Genomic DNA, 20,207 nt, shown 5'->3' with positions numbered 1-20,207 from the left:
CCCGGCATAGGTCTCCTCGGATCTCTTCCCCTCCCGCCAATGTCCCACACACACCCCATGGACCCCCACCTAAAAGTCCCCCTGGACCCCTCCCCACAGTCCTCCCTGACACCCCACTCCCCATGAAACACTCCATGGATCCCCCCCATAGATGCCCCCAGGTCCCTCCCATTCATGGATAATTCCCCTCACATCCCCCCATGGATCCCTCACTCTGCATCTCTCCATGGACTTGCACCATGGATTCTTCTACCCATGGATCCCTCCTGTGGATTCCTCTTCCCTCAGATCCCTCCTCCCCCCATAGATATCCCCCCCGTGGATCCCCTGTCCCACCCCAGGCCCCAGCTATGGATTCCTCCCAGATCCCTCTCTCCCAGCGATCCCCCCCCTCCAGGATTCCCTGATGTTTCCTCTCTGTAACCCCCCCCATGGATCCCCTGCACGTTCTCACGGCCCCATGGACACCCTCAGACCCGTCCTACCCCACACGGATCCCCTGACCCTCCCCAGAGCCCTGTAGTCCTCCTCAGGCCCCTCCTGTTCCCCCATGGCTCGCCACCATCGATCTTCCACATGGATGCCCTGGCCCTCTCCAGACCCCCGTGGACCCCCCCCAGACCCCTCTGTCCCCCGTGGCTCCACATGAATCCCCTGACCCTCCCCAGACCCCCGTGGACTCCCTCAGACCCCTCCTGTCTCCCATGGCTCCCCACTGTGACTCCTCCACATGGATCCCCTGACCTTCCCCAGGGCCCCGCGGGCCCCCTCAGACCCTTTCTGTCCCCCTCGGACCCCCTCAGACCCTTTCTGTCCCCCTTGGACCCCCTCAGACCCTTTCTGTCCCCCTCGGACCCCCTCAGACCCTTTCTGTCCCCCACGGACCTCTTCTCCCGCCCTGCCCCTCCCCCTCCCTCGCCCAGCCTCTCCCGAGCGCAGTCTCGTGGCTCCGCCCCCGCTCGCACGGCCCCGCCCCACGCCGATTGCCCCACGCCCTGGCCCCGCCCCCCGGCTCTGGCCCCGCCCCCCCGGGGGCTCCCCCCCCCCCCCCCCCCCGCAGCCATGGCGGCCCCGGCGCGGGACGCGGCCTCCGCGAGCAGCGCGGGCGCGTGGCGGCTGCGCCACCTGCACCTGTCCGCGCGCGTGGCGTTCGCGGCGGCGGGCGCGGGGCGGCTGCGCGCGGCCGTGCGGCTCGAGCTGTGCTGCGCGCGCGACGGCGCGGGGCCGCTGCGCCTGGACTCGCACCCGAGCGTGGCCGTGCGCGGGGCCGCGCTGCTGCCCGAGCCTGCCGCCGGCCCCGACCGCGCCGACCGCCCCGACCGCGCCGGCCCCCGGCAGCCGCTCGCCTTCGAGAGCCGCCCCTTCGCCAGCTACGGCACCGCCCTACACATCCACCTGCCCCAGCCCCTGCGCGCCGGGCAGCTCCTCACCGTCGAGATCGACTATGAGGCGGGAGAAGGGCCTGGGGTGAGCGGGACTGGGGTCGGCGGGCACAGGGGGAGGTCGGGGGAGACGAGGCGGAACGGGGGAGCGGAGCGGACAGGGGGAGCGAGGTCTGGGGTGTCCTGCAGTAGGACGGGGGAAGTGGTCTGAAGCTGAGGGGGAGCAGGTTCGGACGATGTTGGGAAGTCCTTCAGTACCAAGCTGCTGAGACTGAACAGGCTGCCCGGGGAGGCTGTGGACGCCTCCTTCCTGGGGGTGCCCAAGGCCAGGTCGGATGGGGCCTTGAGCAGTCGAGTCTAGATGTGAGGTGTCTCTGCCCGCGGCAGGGAGGTTGGAAAAGAAGATCTCTGAGGTCCCTTCCAGCCTGAGCTGTTCTGTGATTCTGTAGTGATTCTGTAGGGAGGGACAAGGGGGCTGAATGGAGGGGTCAGGAGAGCTGAGGGGACACTGGGCTGGGGTAGGCAGAGTCTGCCACGGTGGACCCTGGGGAGAAGCCCCTTCCTAGTTCTGTCAGCAGAGAGCACACACGGGCGAGCAGCTGGGGACACCTCTCACCCTGGGGGCAGCTCTCACCCCGGGGTCTCTACCTTCTCTCCTTCCACCCCCAGGTGTGCTGGCTGGCCCCTGAGCAGACGGCGGGGAAGCAGAAGCCCTTCATGTACACTCAAGGCCAGGCTGTGCTCAACAGGTCCTTCTTCCCCTGCTTCGACACCCCCTCAGTCAAAAGCACCTATTCAGCCACGGTGAAGGTAAGCGGTGCCCCTGGGAGAGTGCAGCGCTGCAGACCCCCAACCAGGAGCAAAGCACTCCCCAAGTTGTGGAGCCTGCTCGGGGGAAGCTGCCAGCTGCCTCTCAGGACATGCCAAAGCCCCGGGGCATCACCTCAGTGACACCGATGGGGCCTGGGTGCAGCACAGAGGTGATGCTTTGACACTCACTTCAAATCATCCAACACAGTCCCCCAGCAGAGAAGGCACTGAGACAGAGTTCGTTCCTGCTCCTTCTTTTCTCTAGATGAGTACCAGCAGACCCCAGGGGCCCTGCTGCTGCCCCCCAGCCCTGCCGGGCACGGTGCTGTGCAGTGGCTTGCGAGCAGGTGCCTGTGCTGGCCATCGCCCTGCTGAAAGCTCTTCTCTCCCAGGGCAAGTGGCCATAATACCCTGAGTACCAGCTGCTGGCATCCACTGGGTGCTAAAACCTCTCCGCTCCGCTTGCACTCATGCATTTGTCTGACAGTTCCTCTGAGTACCACAGAGTAATTCCTCTGGTGACCACCCAGACCCCTGGCCTTGCCCTGCAGCAGCCGAGGCCAGTGAGATGTCTGCCGTTAGTGCGTGTAGCAGCAGGGGGGGTTGGGATAAGCCGAGTTTGGGAGGCACAGCTGGAGGAGTGGAGTGATGCTGGGCCACACCGAGGCCTGGTGATGGTGGTGGAGCTGCTGGGTTCCCAGGATGGAAGGATCAGCCACTGGTCCCCAGGTTTAGTACAAAAGTGGAACTGAAAATGCAGATTCCCTCCTTGCATGCAGGTGGTCATGGTGCAGGGCTGCCCTGGCATGCTGGCTGGCCATGGCAAGGGACGCTGCTTGCCACTGTGACAGCAGTGATGGCACACAGTGGCACCAGCTGGGCATGCCAGAATTCTTTTTTTCTGCCTCTTGCTATAATTTTCCCCCATGAAGTGTTGGCAGCATCCCCCTCAGCAGGCAGCACAGGGCTCAGCTGGCACAGAGCCCTGGTGTGATGCCCTGCACCGGGAACGCCGAGCCCCAGGTGGCACTGCCAGGGCCTGTGGAAGGGAGAGGCTAGGTTGGTCTGCCAGGGCTCAGCCATGGGCTCTGCTTAGGCTTGAGAACAGGAAGCAGGAGTTGTTGTGTAAGGAGGGGGAGGGCAGCTGGGTCTGAGGGCTCTGCATCCTTTGCCCTTTCAGCACCTGCAGCCCCAGCACTTTTTTATCTTGCTGGCACCTTGCACGGGTGCTCCAAGTGTCCTCCTGGCATTGCACCCAGTGCATGTGTGAGCCCAAGTGCCAAGTGATGCTGTGACAGGGATGTGGTTGTGATCCCCAGCTGGAGCTCGGGGTGCTGCTGCTGTGCACCCCAGAAGCTGCAGCACACACAGGCTGGGCCAGCTTCAGTGTGCTGGGACAGGGTCCTGGCTGGTTAGCCACACCTCGCTCTCTGCCTCATGGTCTGATGGATGTGTTCTCTCTGTGTCCAGGTCCCCGAGGGCTTCACAGCTGTGATGAGTGCCACAAGCTGGGAGAAGCAGAAGGATAACACCTTTGTCTTCAAGATGTCCCAGCCCATTCCCTCCTACCTGATTGCTCTGGCTGTTGGGGACATTGTGTCTGCTGAAGTTGGCCCGAGGTAAGTGGCTTTGGAGCAGCTGCATGGTGGAGCTGCTGTGCCACACTGTCCCATGCCATGCTGTCTGGTGGCAGCTGCCTGTCCCCACAGTGCTGGGCTCTGGGGAACAGGGCAGGCTTGGAGACACCAACCGAGAGTGTGACTCAGCCTGTGCCTGCCATGCCTCTGGTGCTGCCCATGGCCTCTCCTGGGCGAGGGGATTCTTGCTCCTGAGATGGAGGAGGAGCCTCAGTGCCAGTCCCCTTGCCTCAAAGTGTCCCTAGCTCTGCCCCTTTCACCCCTCTTCACCCTGACTCCCACATCTCTTCTCAAGCCTGGGGGTTGTTTGGGGTTGAGCTGGGCCAGTGGCTGCGTTGCAGCCCTTTGACGCTCAGATGAGGAGAGCAGGGGCACAGTTTGCTCTGTCAGTCTCAGCAGCTTCCTTTATCAGCAGGCTTTGGTTTGCTCTGGAATAAACACTGCACTGCTTCTCTGGTGAGGCAACAGGGTAAAAGTCTGCTGCTGCTTAGAACTTCCTCTTCCACTCTGGCCAGGAGCCGCGTCTGGGCGGAGCCCTGCCTGCTGGAGGCTGCCAAGAAGGAGTACGATGGAGTGATTGAGGAGTTCCTGGGGGTTGGAGAGAAGCTCTTTGGACCTTATGTCTGGGGCAGGTACAGCCTCCTCTTTCCAAAGGCCTTTGTTCCTTGGGCCAGCCTCCCTCTGCCCCCAGCCGTGCTGGCAGGAGGGACGGGTCTGAGCCGTGCCACCCGCTGTGCCCGGCAGGTATGACATCCTCTTCATGCCGCCCTCCTTCCCCTTCGGCGGGATGGAGAACCCCTGCCTGACCTTCCTGACGCCCTGCCTGCTGGCCGGGGACCGCTCCCTGGTGGACGTCGTCATCCACGAGATCTCCCACAGCTGGTTTGGCAACCTGGTCACCAATGCCAGCTGGGGAGAGTTCTGGCTCAACGAAGGCTTCACCATGTACGCCCAGCGGCGCATTTCCACCGAGGTTTATGGTGCGTGGCCTTGCCAGGCCCTGGGCTGCTGAGCCCCTGTGTGTGGCTGTGCCAGCAGGGCCAGGAGCTCCGTGGGGCTGGGCTCTGTGCCCCGTGGCTCAGTGCATCCTTCCCAGCACGGCTCTGGCTGTGCCAGCAGGGCCAGGAGCTCCGTGGGGCTGGGCTCTCTGCCCCGTGGCCCAGTGTGTCCTAGCGTGGGGCTGCAGCCTGCGCTGTGTCTCGGCAGGGGTGAAGAGCAGCAGCTTGCCTCACCTTGGGGCTTGCATCTTAGAACCAGTCTTGCTCAGGGGAGGTGGATGGAGCCCCCATGACCCTGAGCCAGGAATGTGGGCACAGTGACCTTGCCTGGCCTCACCTACAAAGACAGGCTGAGGGAGCTGAGGTTGTTCGGCCTGCGGAAGAGAAGGCTCTGGGGAGACCTTGGAGCAGCCTTCCAGTACCTGAAGAGGGCTACAAGCAGGCTGCAGAGACTGTTTGCAAAGGCCTGCAGGGACAGGCCGAGGGCAGTGGCTTCAAACTAGAGCAGAGCAGAGTGAGATTGGATGTGAGGAACAAGTTCTGCAGCAGGAGGCTGCTGGAACACTGCAACAGGTTGCCCAGGGAGGTGGTCGTGGCCCCTTGCCTGGCGATGTTCAGTGTGAGGCTGGACAGGGCTGTGGGCAACCTGCTGCAGTGGAGGATGTCCCTGCTGAGTGCAGGGGGTTGGGCTGGGTCAGCTTTGGGGCTCCCTTCCAGCCCAGAGCGTTCTGTGATTCTCTTGCCCCTGCAGTGCCCGCGGGGAGCTGGTCCCATGGACCCTGAGTGGCAGTGACCTGGTCACGTCCAGCAGCTGAGGCACTCCCAGAGCTGTTTGCTGCACCTGGATGCATCAGAACTGCTCTAACCCCCTCGCTGCCCAGGGCCTGGCTTCCTGTGCTGCTCTGCAACTCCCGGGGCCCTCTGGCTCCGTTTCCTGCCCCCCCCCAGCTCACAGCACAAGGCTATTCCCCTCCTGTTTGTGCTGGAAGTGTGAAGGGGCTGGGCTGGGCCCAAACACCTCCTGCTTGTCTCCTCCAGGCTCAGCCTACACCTGCCTGGAGGCTGCGACCGGCAGGGCCCTGCTGCGCCAGCACATGGACAGCACCGGGGAGGAGCATCCCCTCAACAGGCTGCGGGTGGTCATCGAGCCAGGTGCGCGGCCCTGGGCCGTGGGGGTGTCCTGCAGCCATGGGAGGTGTCCTGCTGCCGTGGGGGGCAGTGCTGCTGCCGTGGGGGGCAGTTGCTGCTGCCGTGGGGGGCAGTGCTGCTGCCGTGGGAGGTGTCCTGCTGCCGTGGGGGACAGTCCTTCTGCCGTTGGGGGTGTCCTGCTGCTGTAGGGGACAGTCCTGCTGCCGTGGAAGGTGTCCTGCTGCCATGGGGGCAGTCCTGCTGCCGTTGGGGGTGTCCTGCTGCCGTGGGGGACAGTTCTGCAGCCGTGGGGGGTGTCCTGCCATGGGAGGTGTCCTGCTGCCGTGGGGGACAGTGCTGCTGCCGTGGGGGCAGTGCTGCTGCCATGGGAGGTGTCCTCCTGCCGTGGGGGACAGTCCTGCTGCCGTTGGGGGTGTCCTGCTGCCGTGGGGGCAGTCCTGCTGCTAAAGTGGTTCATGGCCTGCAGTAAAACTGGTGCTGGTGGTGGGACCCCTGTGGAATGATGGTTGTGGCAGGCTGGCACCCAGTGCAGAAGGTGGCACGTGTGAGGGCTGTGTTTGGCAGGTGGGAGGTGACTCCTGCTGTGTTTTTCTCTTGCAGGTGTCAATCCAGATGACACCTACAACGAGACTCCCTACGAGAAGGGTTACTGCTTCGTGAGCTACTTGGCTCATCTCGTGGGGGACCAGAGCAAGTTTGATGCCTTCCTCCAGGTCAGTGTGAGGAGGTACCAGAGGGAGCTGCCCAATTGTGCCAAACCTCATGTTGGGAGCCAGAGCAGAGCAGGATGCTGGGAAGGATGGGAGCAGGCTGGGGAGAGGAGATGGGAAACAGAGATGCTCACAGGGGCAGTGAGGTGAGGGCAAGGCTGGGCCCTGTGCTGGCAGCAGTGGTGGCAATGCTCAGAGGATTGCCTCGAAGGATGCAGGGCACTCAGTTGCCCTGAAGTGAGGGAATGGTGCCAGTCTGGGCTTGGCAATGCTAAACCCCCCTGAGCACTGCTGGGGTGGGCATCATGCTCTGGCTGCCCCCACAGGCCTACGTGAACCGCTTCAAGTTCCAGAGCATCACAGCAGACGATGCCCTGGGCTTCTTCCTGGAGTACTTCCCAGAGCTGAAGGAGAAAGGTGTCGACTGCACCCCAGGTCAGCACCTGGACACCAGGGTGCCCCTTTGCCATCCAGCACCTTGCAGCCGTTGGAGGTGTCCCACGCCCCCTGCACACCCCATGGCTGCTGCTGCTACTTGGCCTCAGCTCTGCTGGAGGAGGCCCAGCATTGGCCAGCCCAGGGCAGGCAGGAGCTGGGGTCTGGGCTTGCCCCAGCTCAGCCCCCACACAGAGCCAGTCCCTGCTCTGCTCTCAGGTGGTGGTGTCCATGAGTTTCCTCATGGACAGCTGAGCCCAGAGAGTCACTAGCACCAGTATGGGAGTGTTTGCCAGTGGAGCCACTGGTGGGCACTGGGATCAGGCTCAGCCCAGCCTTGCTGCAGGGGAGATGCAGGCTTGGCAGGAGCTTTCTGGCTGGGACTGGCTCACCTGGCAGGCAGGGTGGGACTGTTACCACACAAGCCCATGCTGATCCCAGGGGAGCTCAAAGGCCCCACCCTGTTAGTCCTGCTTGTCACTGTCCCTGGTGACCAGAGGTGCTGGTGCTGAGGATGCTCTCGGGCAGTGCCTGGGCAGCAGCACCCAGCCTGGGCCTCACAGAGCTGGTCTCAGCTCTCCTCTCTTCCTCACCGCAGGCCTGGAGTTCGACCGCTGGCTGAACACCCCGGGCTGGCCTCCCTTCCTGCCCGACCTCTCGCCAGGGCAGCAGCTGATGAGGCCAGCAGAGGAGCTGGCAGAGCTCTGGGCAGCTGATGGCTTGAACTTGGAGGCCATTGAAGCTGTGGACATCATGGCCTGGAGGACATACCAGCTGGTCTACTTCCTGGATCAGGTCCTGCAGAAGTCCCCCCTGCCAGCAGGTGAGAGCCAGCTCACCTCCAGCTGCCCAGAAGGGACACAGGGAGATGTGTCCTGGTCCAGCCAGTTGGCCGAGGAACATGAGGACACCTCAGGAGGAGTCCTGGCTCATGGCCATCAGCCTATCTGCACTCCAGTCCAGCAGTATGGTTCCTGGTGTCTGGGAAGCCTTCGTCAGAGTGGGGGGGACAGAGAGCCAGGGGAAGTGTGTCCCTGGAGGTCTGGGGATGCTGCAGTGGCAGGAGGAATCCTGCGGTCTCCAGGCTGGCTCTGCTGGGCTGTCATCTCCCTCTGTCACCTCTCCACTCCTCGCACTCTTGCTGAGGAACCTCCCTACCCTTTGTGCTGGCATCCCAAGCCCCCAGGCCTGGGGCTCTGCAGGGCTGCCCAGTGACAGGAGGACCAATGCAAACACCCTGGGCTGCTCTCAGAGCTGGGGGTGCTGGGAGGCTTGGGGAGGGCCCCAAAGCTTTGTAGCACAGACAGGCTGAGCTCTCAGGGTCCCCTCAGAGCAGGGGCTGGGAGCTGTTTGTGACCTTCTCCCTCTGCCAGGCAACGTGGAGAGGCTGAGCAAAATGTACCCAAAGATCTCCAAGTCCCAGAACGCTGAGCTGAGGCTCCGCTGGTGCCAGATCATCCTCAAGAACAACCTCGAGGCTGAGTACAGCAAGGTCAAGGACTTCCTCCACAGCCAGGTTTGTCCAGGGCAGCAGTGGGGAGAGATGGGCACAGGGCACAGGACCTTCCATGCCAGAGGGCCAGGGCTCTAGACAGACTCACAGAATGGTTTGGGTTGTGAGAGACCCTGAAAGATGATCTAGCCCAACCTGCCTGCTGTGGGCAGGGGCATCTGCCACTAGATCAGGTTGCTCAGAGCCCCATCCTCCCTGACCCTCAACACTTCCAGGCATGGAGCCTCCACAGCTGCTGCAGGCAACCCACACCAGTGTCTCGGTGCCCTTGTGCATCATTGCTTCCTTAGCTCTTGTAACCTGTTCTGAGAGGCTGCAGCAAGTCCTCCCTGGAGCCTCCCTCAGGCTGAACAGCCTCCCTCAGGCTGAACAGCCCCAGCTCTGCCAGCCTCTCTCCATAGCAGAGGGCTCCAGCCCCCTGAGCGTGTCCCTGGCCTCCTCTGGACTTGCTCCAACAGGTCTCTGTCTTCCTTGCGTTGGGGACTCCAGAGCTGGCTCCAATACTTCAGGAGGGCAGAGCCTCACTCGGGCAGAGCAGTGGGGCAGGATCCCCTCCCTGCCCCTGCTACCCACGCTGCTGGAGATCAGCCCGGGACAGGCTGGCAGCACTCGGTGCCAGCTCCTGTCCAGCTTTGCACTCCCAAGCCCTTCTCCACAGGGCTGCTCCCCCTCCCTCTCTCTCTCCCCCTCCCTCTCTCTCTCTCCCCCTCCCTCTCTCTCTCTCCCCCTCCCTCTCTCTCTCTCTCTCCCCCTCTCTCTCTCTCTCTCTCTCTCTCTCCCCCTCCCTCTCTCTCTCTCTCCCCCTTCCTCTCTCTCTCTCCCCCTCCCTCTCTCTGACCCCTGGCTCACTCCCAGCCTGTACTGAGTAGGGGTTGCCCTGCCCTAGGCACAGGACCTTGCACTTGGCCTTGTTGACCCTCACAAGCTTCTATTGGGCCCCCCCTCCAGGGTCAGGGTTTTCTCCCCCTCTCCAGGTGCTGCAGTGCCAAGGGCTGCCCTCGGTGGCATTTCCCACTCTGTCTTTCCCTGGCTGAGGGCAGGGCACTCCTGGAGGTGTTCATGTCTGGGGTGGGTGTGGGGCTTCACCCCCGGGCTGGGGAGCACTGGGCTGAGTGCCTGCCGTGCCTGCAGGGCAAGCAGAAGTACACTCTGCCCCTGTACCGCGCCATGTGGGGCGGCTCGGAGGCGGCGCAGGCGCTGGCCGTGGAGACCTTCTCGGCTACAGCTGCACAGCTCCACACCAACGTCCGCAGCTACGTCAAGAAGATCCTGGGCTTGGAGGGGGCAGAGGATTAGTGCAGGCTTTGCCTCTGCCAGGCCCCCTCGGAGCTCTCTGCCTCGCTGCACAAATCCTTATTAAAATCTCTGATCTTTTTTCTCTTTTTGTGCCTCTCCTGTTCAGGGCAGCCCTGGGGCAGCCTCCCTGCTTCCAGGAGGGGACCCTGCCAGCCCTGGGCTGCATGTGCTGGTCACTCCTGGAGGCTTCTCCTGGTGTTGGCATGGGAGGGATGGACCTGCTGGTAGTGCCTTCAGAGCTGCAGCAGCTCAGGGAGGTCCTTGCTGAGTTCCTGCCAAGCTGTCATAGGTCCCCCATGGCAGAGGGGAAGGTGGCACCTGAGCTGCTTTGGGAGGGGACTGTTGCTGTCTGCACCACGAGGTCCTGATCCTGCAGGCTCTGTGGTGGGAGTGGAGTGGCAAAAACTGGGACCTCTTGGCTTTAGGGTCCCTGGGTGCTGCAGAAGGCAGAGGAGGAGTTGGGGATTGCTTCTCTTCTTTCCCCACCCCTTCACCAAGGCTCGCTCTGGGGTCGGGGAAAGGGATGCTTCTGCTCCCCCCTTGGCAGCCCTGCTCCAGGAGGGGGTCAGTGCTCTGCAGAGGCACAGGCGGCACACCAGGCCCCACCAGTGAGCAGTCACCCTCTGGGCTCTGGGCCTGTCCCAGCTCCAATGAGTGGCAGGTGAAGGCTGTTGGTGCCTGGGAGAATCTGCCCAGCCGGAGCAGCTGGCTGGGGCTAAGACCATTCGCTCACCACAAGGAGTGACAGCAGCAGGCTCCTGACCAGCACCATCATGGGTAGGGGCTGGGTCTCTGTCCCCTGCACAGTCTGAGGGACTTCCATCTGGGGGTATTCCATCAGGACTCAGAGCCCCTGCTCCAGGGAGCAGCCAGGTGCTGGCAGCCAGCAGCACAGCCCCAACCAGGCACAGACTGCCGTGGGACCAGGCACTTACTGGGCCCTGCTCTGTAGAGCTGGCTGGGATAGATCCTGCTGGAGTGTGGACAATGCTGCAAGTAGAGCATGACTTGAGGGCTCCAAAGAGCCAGCATGGCCTACATAGGGCAGAGCCTGTGGGAACCAAAGGCAGCCACCAGCCCTTCCTACTCAGCAAACGCAGGGCAATGAGCACAGCCCCCAGCAGCCCAGAGCAAGCCTGCCCCAAGGCTGCATTGCCACCAACAGCTGTGGGCTTCTGCTGGCCACGGCCTCGGGAGGATGCTTTCAGGAGGGCACCACCCAGCCTCAGAACGTTCAGCTGCACCCCAGGTGTGTGCTGGTCCCACAGCTGCCCCACGGCTGCCCAAAGCCCATCCTGCGGCAGCTCCTCCAGCATCTGCAGCTCCCAGCACACCTCCCGGCCTGAGATGCTTCCAAAGCCCAAGGCTGCCTCGTGGTGGGAGCATCCCTCTGTGCTGTGCATCTGCCTGGCCCCGTGGGCAGGCAGGTCCAGTCCCTCCCCACTGCTCTTGTCTTTTACTGAGACTCGCTGCTCAGCCCCACAGGGGCAGTCAGAGGAGCCTCACTGCAGTCCTTGCTGTGCTCCCAAGGGCAGAGTGAGGCAGCTCAGGCCCACTGGCAGGTCCCTGGCTCTGCTCTCAGAGGGGTGCATGGTCCTGGCACCCTGCACAGGGGCACATAAGGGCAGAACAGCCCCGTGGGGCGCAGGCGGTCAGACTGAGGCAGCACAACTCAGACTGGGCACCGCAGCCACCAGAGCTGCGACTGAGCCAAAGCCACCTCCAGAGCAAAGGTGCCTGCAGTGCCCCAGCTCAGAGGGGACCGAGGCTGCACCTTTCCTTGCAAGCACCAAACCTCAGAGTCAGGGACTGAGCCCAGGCTGTCCTTCCTTGCAGAGGGACCAAGGCTGCCGCGTTTGGAAAGTGAAGTTGGTGTCCTCTAGTGGCTTCGGCTCTGCCGAGAAGCACTTCCAGCATCTCACCCGGGCTGGGGGAGGACTCTGCTCACTGCAGATCTGGTCCCCAGGGGACACGCAGGCTGCCGGTTCAATTACCATGACCTCCACCATGAGGCAATCACTGCCTCCAAGGCATTACCCTCAGGTTGAAATCAGCCTTTGGCTCTAGCTTCATCTACCACCCCTGGTCTGACTGACCCCATCCAGCAGTGCCCAGAGCACTGCCCTGCAGTAAATGCAGTGACACAGATCCAATGCCCTCAGCATGCCAAGCACCACCTGTGTCCTGTCCCAGGGTGCTGAGCAAGGGCTCACCCCTCTACTGCACCAGGGACACTTCACTGGCCTGAACTAGGGCGGATGGCAGGGAAGGGCAGGGCTGCACTTTCAGGAGGAACTTTGCACTGCTCCAGCTCCAGCCAGCTGCTGCCATTCCAAACAGGCAGGCAGAGCAGCACCACCTCAGTGCTGCCTTCTGCTGCACCACTGTCAACCGGTGCAGCTTCAGGCAGGACCAGTCTCAGCTTCTGCCACTCCCTCCTCTCTGGGCTGCCCTGGGGGCTCTCAGCAGGGCTGGGGCAGCTCTGCCAGCAGACATTTCATCAGCACCAGCTGATCTTCAGCAGTCCCCAACCTCCTCCCACAGCAGGGAGAGGTAAAGCTCTCACCAGCCCTCCCCAGAGCCTGGGAAGCTTCCCAGTGTGCTGCAGCTGGGAGCTGCCTGTGGAGGGGCCAGGAGGGTGCTCTGCCTGCATTCACCTTCCTGCAAAGGCAGCGACTGATGAAGACTTCAGCACAGAATTAGCAACGAGATGCAGCTCATTTATTTTTACCCAAGTGACCTTCAGCACACTCTGAGCTCTTTCTGCTTCATTTTTCTCCCCAAAGGAAAGCCAAGTGGCTCAGGGGCTGCCAGGAGCTGGTAACTCTTCATTGGTTCAGCAAGGCAGGGCTCATGGCTGGGATGGGCAGAGAGGACCTCTGTAGTCTGCCAGTCTGACCTGCTGCCGAGCACAGGTCTGCCCCTCCTGCGGCCCACCAGTCAAGGCAGCTGCCAAAGGGCTCTTATCTTCCAATCCATGCCGTGGAGAGCCTCTGGAAAGTCACCAGATTTTGGTCCAGGGGTCAGCCTCGCCGCGAACCCCACGGCACTGTGCTTCCAGTTTGGCTTTATCTCACTTCCCTCAGCCTCCAGCTGTGCCAGCTCAGCTTCCTGCAAACGAATCCCTTCAATACTGCATTTCACAGCACCGACAGCGCAGGGCTGCTGCAGTCTACAGTCTGAAAGCAACAAGGGGCAGGATTCTCAACATCCTTACTCCCCAAACCAGGTGGAGCGAATTCATTCCTGTAACAGTTTCAGTTTGATGTTTGTGTAACAGAGACCAAAACCTTCTCCAGCAAGGTGCAGAGCGAGGCAGAGCTGTCCGAGGCCCCTCTGGGCCACCTCCTGCTCTGCTGTGTGCTCAGTGTGGAATGGTACAAACCAAAAAGGCAGCTGAGAAGTGCTGGGATCTGTGGGGAATGGCTGCATTTGGCTCCCAGGCAGGTCAGATGTCTGCGCCCAGCTCTGCGCACTGCTTGTCTGAGATGTGGTTAGCTAAGGACTCGATGATGTCAAGCAGCAGCAGCTGACTCAGGGAGCGGAGATTTGGCAACTTGGAGACCTTCAAGGAAAAGAAAAACAGAAAAACCAGAAAGGAATTAACTCCCTCCCTCATGTCTGACCCAGCACTGCATGGCCCCTGCCAGCCCACCCGGCAGGCCTGGCGAGGCAAAGGCTGGCACCTAGGGCCTGAGCTCGAGGCTGGCCCAGGGGGGGCTCCAGGCACAGCCCAGCACTTACAGCCCAGCTCCGGACTGCTGCTGCAGGGCAAAGAGGCAGGGCAGATGCTGAGCCCAATGCAACGACTGCTGACAGCTCCACTGCTGATGGAGGCCACGAAGCAAAGCTGGGCACCAGCACAGCCCTCAGCTTTGAAGTTTGTGTTTCTGCTGAGGGCGTGCCCTAGGGCCTGCTCTCTTCACTCCTGTGTGCTCCTCAGGAGAGGAGGTGCTTAGTGCCCACATCGGTTTTGCTTGGCAAGGCTCCTGCAGTCAGAGCAGGTCGCTGGAGCAGCAGCCAACAGAAACCTTCACCACCAGATACCTGAGAATCTGCAGACTTCATCTCCTAAACTGTTCAGCAGCTCAGCTGCTACCAAAAGGGAGCCCTACACTTTCCTTCCTTCTCCACAGCCTGACAGTAAGTAGCCAGGAGTCAGCCATGGGCAATGCCAGCCCTGGAGGCAGCCCCTGCCCAGCCTGTCCCTCACCCAGCCTCCAGTAGCTGCCTGGTGGCAGATCCTCGCCTGCCTCTGCACAGCTTGGCTGTAGGGAAGAACAGAGATGTCTCCAGCACCCAGCACGGAGACGGCTGAGGAGGCTCTCAGAAGGAGCTCAGGACATGTGCCTGAGGCAGTACCCCCAAAATATGGCTCCACAAGGCCTGGGGGGAAGGAGACCTCAGCACCGGTGGGAGTCCTGCCCTGGCCCGGGGCTGGCGCTGCGCAGAACAGATCCGGGGGGGGGCACCACAAACACTTCAGAGCAGCTTTATTGGGGCTTCTGCACAACACTGACACAGGAGAGCCTCAACCACGGGGTCCAAAGCAGCGAAGCTCTGGGAACAGCTCCTCAGGGCACCCTCCTGCTGTGGGGAGAGCTCCTCAGCAGTCCCAGCTGGGAGGAGAGTTAATGGAGCTGGAAGAAGAGACCCCAGCAGCCATCCCCCAGCCTGCCCTCACCCTGGTGGCCCCACAGGCTTGTGCAGCCAGAACAAATCCCCCTTCAGGCCTGTGGCTCACCCTGGGCAGGACAGTCAGTGCTGGTGCCAGCCACCCAGCACCGGGCCAAAAAGCACACAGTAGAGGCTCTCAGGCCCGAGGAAAGGCTGCCCAAGGAGGGCTCTTGGTGCACAGCTGCTGGACAGGCTTCCAGCCACGGCTGCAGGAGAACTTTCTCCCAGGCAGCACTTTGAACAGCAAACATTTGCACACATCCTGCTGAGCAGTGCACCAGAGCAGCTGCAGTGCTGCAATGGTTGCTTCCCCAGCATGGCCTGGGGAGACTCCTACCAACCTCCTGTCCTCCTGTGGCCTCCCCTGGGGAGTTGGGGCCATGAGGTTTCATCTCTTGGGGACTGTACTGCATGGGCCCCAAACCCCAGGAGATGTGCCAGCCACCAAGCTGTGCTGTGCCCTGCAGTGGGACCACCCTCCAGGCCCTGCTGGAGCTGGTCCCCTCTGCAGCATTCAGGAGGTCAGAAGAAAACTCTGAAGATGAAGGCAGGAGCTGGGACCTTGTGCTGGGGACTCCACCAGGAGTGCAATTCCTGGATGCTGCTCCACTCTCAAAGCTTTTCAAGCATTTGGAGTTATTTCTGAGTGTAAAATACCCCAGGAGGGCAATCATCATTTAAGAAGCAGCCTCCCTCTGCCTCCTCCCCCTCCCCAGACACAAGCTGGCCTCAGCCCTGCTCTCCTTCCCTCCAGCTCACAAGGGGAGGGAGGCAGCTGAGTGCTAAGTGGGGAAGTGTTACCTGGACTCCCAGCTCCTGTCACTTATCTGCCAACTCCCACAGTGCTAATAAGCTGTGCAAGGAGCTGCTGACAGGCTGGGGAGCTCTGGTGGAGGGCTCATAGCTCACAAGACAACCTCCATGACAACTCCCTTACTGTCAGGGTGAGAGAGGGACATCAGCACCTCAGGCTCGTGACCTTCCCTGTGGCCAGTGCACATCCCACACATCCCAACACAGAACCCACAGAGAGCTCAGCCATGGCAACTCCACCAGGACATGGCAGTCTGCCTTCTGAGCATGTGCCAGCAGGAGATCCACGACAGAACACTTCAGAAGAACCAGGAGCAGGACACTGGGGACAGATCTGTGGCCGCAGCACGCACAGGAGAACACAGCGATGGCACACAAGGAGCAGCTGGAGCGAGTGGGCAGGGCAGCAGTGCTGGGCAGCTTCTGTTTTGCAAGGTTTGCACACTTCCAGACCAGGCTGTTCTGGTCTTGCACTCGTTGCCAGTGTGCCAAGCATCCCCAGCAGGCTTGTCCTCGCGTGGCAGTGCCAGGCAGGCAGCGCTGAGGCAAAGGGCTCCTGCCTCAGCGCATCTTTAACCAGCACAGGGACACAGGGCAGCAGCTCTCCAAAGCGCCAGAGAAGATGCAACCAACCTTGGTGAATTGGTGAACGATGATGTGCAGGCAGTGCCTCTTCATGTCCAGGGCCTGGGTCTTGTCAGCTGCCTCCAAAATCTAGAGCAGAAGCAAGGATGGGAGTCTCCCCCTGTGCGGCTCAGGCGTGCAGCAGACACTGCTCTGGCTCGCAGGAGGCAATTCCTGAGCTGGGCAGCACCTCCAGATTTCACTACAGACCTGAATCTGTTCTGAGCTATGGAAAAGCAACCTTTGGGCCCCAAACGTGTGGAGTCCTCAGCAGAGCATCAGTGAGCAACTGCAGATCTGCTTCAGAGCCAGGCCCCTGCAGTGCCTCAGTGAGACTGGCAAGAGCCAAAGGCATTTCAAGGTGGTGCTGCTGAGGGCTCTGCCCCCTGGCAGTGACGCTGGCAGCTTGCTCACCATGCAATGCTTTTTGTTAGCTTACTCTTCACTGCCAGCCCCTGCCAGCGTTACTGACAAAGCAAGACCAGTGCCACATGCACACCACTGTTTGCCCTGGCACAAATGCCTACCAAAAAGAGTGTCTGGGGTTGGGTGCTGAGCACATGGCACTGGTTTGCCGTGGGGGCTGAGGCACATCCTCCTGCTCAGCACAGCAGCACCAGGGACACAAAGGAGCAGGGGAGGAAACCAAGCTGCTGGAGTCTGTGTCCCTGCAAAGGTGTCCTCAGCAGGCTCTGTGCAGCCTCAGCAGCAGTTTGGGAGGGTGTGCTGGTTTGAAGCAGGCTAGAATGTGTTGGTGAGAAGAACTAGATTACAGGCAGTGGAGAGAAAACAGTGGTGATGTCTGCTTCCCTCACAGCCTTGCTGAGAAGCATAGGAACAAGAAACAAAAGCATTAGATAATCACTCTGCTGGGGCTGCTGGCTGAGCTGCAGCTCTCTAACCTCACCCTCCAGTTTGGGCTAACCCACTTTGCTTCCTAACCCCCTGGCTGAACCTCCATCCTTCCTTGGGACTGGGGTAAGGTTGAGAGGGGCAGGGGGAAGATGCAGGGGTGGTTGAGAGCCCCTCCTGGGGACTCAGGTTTCTGGGAGGGGAGTTGTGTTTCTGTATTACCTTTCACCTTGTCTATGTCTGTCTATAACTGTATGTACTGTAAGTATCTGCTTGGATCTTGTGCCAGCTGTAAATAAAAGCTTCATTCATATTCCCAGAGCCAGCAGAGTCTAGTCTGGGTGATTTCTAAAGTGGGGGGGGAACACCCAAACCACCACAGAGGGACTCAGTGAAGCTGGCACTGGAGGTGCTCACCCAACCCTTTGGCTTTCCTCTACCTAAATCAAGTGACCAATTGCAGCCCCCCGGGGCCAGTTACCTGCAGTACATTCTCCACTGTCACATTCATTTCCAGGTTCTGCTTGCAGTAGGCTTGCAGCCTGTTGTTGGAGAAGCCATAGTAGTAGGGAGCCGCAAAGAGGTACCTGTTGGGCTCACTAAGGAAAAGCTGCAGCAGGGGCAGGTGGGAACGCAGCAGGCAGGGAGCAGCCCTGCCAGAGCACTGCATGGCGGCAGGGCAGCAGCAGCAGGGCAGCTGTGGCAGGGCAGATGTCGCAGGGCAGCTGAGGCAGGGCAGCGGTGGCAGGGCAGCGGTGGCAGGGCAGCTGAGGCAGGGCAGCTGAGGCAGGGCAGCGGTGGCAGGGCAGCTGAGGCAGGGCAGCGGTGGCAGGGCAGCGGTGGCAGGGCAGCTGTGGCAGGGCAGCTGAGGCAGGGCAGCGGTGGCAGGGCAGCTGAGGCAGGGCAGCTGCGGCAGGGCAGCTGAGGCAGGGCAGCGGTGGCAGGGCAGCTGAGGCAGGGCAGCGGTGGCAGGGCAGCGGTGGCAGGGCAGCTGAGGCAGGGCAGCGGTGGCAGGGCAGCGGTGGCAGGGCAGCTGAGGCAGGGCAGCGGTGGCAGGGCAGCGGAGGCAGGGCAGCTGAGGCAGGGCAGCGGAGGCAGGGCAGCGGAGGCAGGGCAGCTGAGGCAGGGCAGCGGTGGCAGGGCAGCGGTGGCAGGGCAGCTGAGGCAGGGCAGCTGAGGCAGGGCAGCGGTGGCAGGGCAGCGGTGGCAGGGCAGCGGTGGCAGGGCAGCTGAGGCAGGGCAGCGGTGGCAGGGCAGCGGTGGCAGGGCAGCTGAGGCAGGGCAGCTGTGGTAGGGCAGCTGAGGCAGGGCAGCGGTGGCAGGGCAGCTGTGGCAGGGCAGCTGAGGCAGGGCAGCGGTGGCAGGGCAGCTGAGGCAGGGCAGCGGTGGCAGGGCAGCGGTGGCAGGGCAGCGGCGGCAGGGCAGCGGTGGCAGGGCAGCTGAGGCAGGGCAGCTGAGGCAGGGCAGCAGCAGCAGGGCAGCTGCGGCAGGGCAGCTGAGGCAGGGCAGCTGAGGCAGGGCAGCGGCGGCAGGGCAGCTGAGGCAGGGCAGCTGAGGCAGGGCAGCTGAGGCAGGGCAGCGGTGGCAGGGCAGCTGAGGCAGGGCAGCGGTGGCAGGGCAGCGGTGGCAGGGCAGCTGAGGCAGGGCAGCGGTGGCAGGGCAGCGGTGGCAGGGCAGCTGAGGCAGGGCAGCGGTGGCAGGGCAGCGGTGGCAGGGCAGCTGAGGCAGGGCAGCGGTGGCAGGGCAGCGGTGGCAGGGCAGCGGTGGCAGGGCAGCGGTGGCAGGGCAGCTGAGGCAGGGCAGCGGCGGCAGGGCAGCTGAGGCAGGGCAGCTGAGGCAGGGCAGCTGAGGCAGGGCAGCTGAGGCAGGGCAGCTGAGGCAGGGCAGCGGCGGCAGGGCAGCTGAGGCAGGGCAGCGGCGGCAGGGCAGCTGAGGCAGGGCAGCGGCGGCAGGGCAGCTGAGGCAGGGCAGCGGTGGCAGGGCAGCGGTGGCAGGGCAGCTGAGGCAGGGCAGCGGTGGCAGGGCAGCGGTGGCAGGGCAGCTGAGGCAGGGCAGCTGAGGCAGGGCAGCGGTGGCAGGGCAGCTGAGGCAGGGCAGCTGAGGCAGGGCAGCTGAGGCAGGGCAGCGGTGGCAGGGCAGCGGTGGCAGGGCAGCGGTGGCAGGGCAGCTGAGGCAGGGCAGCGGCGGCAGGGCAGCTGAGGCAGGGCAGCTGAGGCAGGGCAGCTGTGGTAGGGCAGCTGAGGCAGGGCAGCTGAGGCAGGGCAGCTGTGGCAGGGCAGCTGAGGCAGGGCAGCTGTGGTAGGGCAGCTGAGGCAGGGCAGCTGAGGCAGGGCAGCTGTGGCAGGGCAGCTGTGGCAGGGCAGCTGAGGCAGGGCAGCTGAGGCAGGGCAGCGGTGGCAGGGCAGCTGAGGCAGGGCAGCTGAGGCAGGGCAGCGGTGGCAGGGCAGCTGTGGCAGGGCAGCGGCGGCTCAGGCGCTCCAGCCGGGCTCTGGCCTGCTCTGGCCTCAAGGATACAGGGAGTCCTCCGGGGGCATGTTCACCTCGCCGTAGTAGATGTACCTGAGCATGGACTCGAAGGCCTGCTTGCTGGGCACCATCTCCCCGATGGAAATGTTCACCTGCCCGTCCTCTGGCATGAAGGAGCGGAACATGGCCTCGAAGTAGCTGCAGAGGGGAGCACAACTGAGGTGAGACCTGGGCTGCACGAGCAGGCAGTGAGGTGGATTAGGAGCTGCTTACAAGGCAGAGTTCAAAGAGTGGTGATCAGTGGTGCTGGGTCCAGCTGGAGAGCTGTAACCAGTGGAGTGCCCCAGGGATCAGTGCTGGGTCCGGTGCTGTTCAACACCTTCATCAGTGCCACTGACAGAGTCTGCTCAGCAGGTTTGCTGCTGACACCAAGCTGGGAGGCTTGGCTGAGACAGCTGCAGGCTGTGCTGCCATCCAGAGAGCCCTGGGCAGGCAGAGCTGGGCACGAAGGAACCAAACGAGGTGCAACAAGGACAAGTGCAGAGTCCTGCCCCCGGGGAGGGAACTGCAGCAGCACAGGCTGGGAGGTGACTGCTGGAGAGCAGCCCCAAGGAGAGGGAGCTGGGAGTGCTGGGGGAGAACATCCATGGCACAGCAATGTGCCCTGGGGGCCAAGAGGCCAATGGGAGCCTGGGGGCATTCAGCAGAGTGTGTCCAGCAGATCCAGGGAGGTTCTCCTGCCCCTCTACTCTGCCCTGGGGAGACCTCATCTTGGGCACTGCCTTCAGTTTTGGGCTCTCCATTGCAGAGGGACAGGGATCTGCTGGAGAGAGTCCAAGGGAGGG

At 62.5% G+C, this 20,207-nt stretch overlaps 2 protein-coding genes across 2 annotated transcripts in view; one reads left to right on the top strand and one right to left on the bottom strand.

Moving 5' to 3' along the window:
• Positions 1-1,388: 1,388 nt before the first annotated feature.
• Positions 1,389-10,012, top strand: RNPEP (arginyl aminopeptidase). The gene is made up of 11 exons (XM_064173779.1): positions 1,389-1,467; positions 2,052-2,192; positions 3,663-3,811; positions 4,345-4,461; positions 4,574-4,809; positions 5,866-5,979; positions 6,577-6,689; positions 7,013-7,121; positions 7,720-7,944; positions 8,495-8,637; positions 9,766-10,012. Exons 2-11 carry the CDS (start codon positions 2,100-2,102, stop codon positions 9,928-9,930), a joined length of 1,464 nt encoding a protein of 487 aa, XP_064029849.1. The 5' UTR covers positions 1,389-1,467; positions 2,052-2,099; the 3' UTR covers positions 9,931-10,012.
• Positions 10,013-12,629: 2,617 nt separating this feature from the next.
• LZTR1 (leucine zipper like post translational regulator 1) overlaps positions 12,630-20,207 on the bottom strand; it is a 44,485-nt gene continuing 36,907 nt past the window's right edge. Inside the window, exons 17-20 of the mRNA XM_064173491.1 lie at positions 19,411-19,560; positions 17,378-17,483; positions 16,054-16,134; positions 12,630-13,495 (exon numbers count right to left, since the gene is read on the bottom strand). Coding sequence (XP_064029561.1) covers positions 13,379-13,495; positions 16,054-16,134; positions 17,378-17,483; positions 19,411-19,560 — 454 coding nt within the window. The 3' untranslated portion in view covers positions 12,630-13,378. The remainder of the gene's footprint in view (positions 13,496-16,053; positions 16,135-17,377; positions 17,484-19,410; positions 19,561-20,207) is intronic.

This window comes from Pogoniulus pusillus, chromosome 39 (genome assembly GCF_015220805.1).
Source record: "Pogoniulus pusillus isolate bPogPus1 chromosome 39, bPogPus1.pri, whole genome shotgun sequence".
In the NCBI taxonomy this organism is placed as follows: domain Eukaryota; kingdom Metazoa; phylum Chordata; class Aves; order Piciformes; family Lybiidae; genus Pogoniulus; species Pogoniulus pusillus.
The sequence above is the reverse complement of the archived record's forward strand: the minus strand, read 5'-3'. Positions and strand labels throughout refer to the sequence as shown.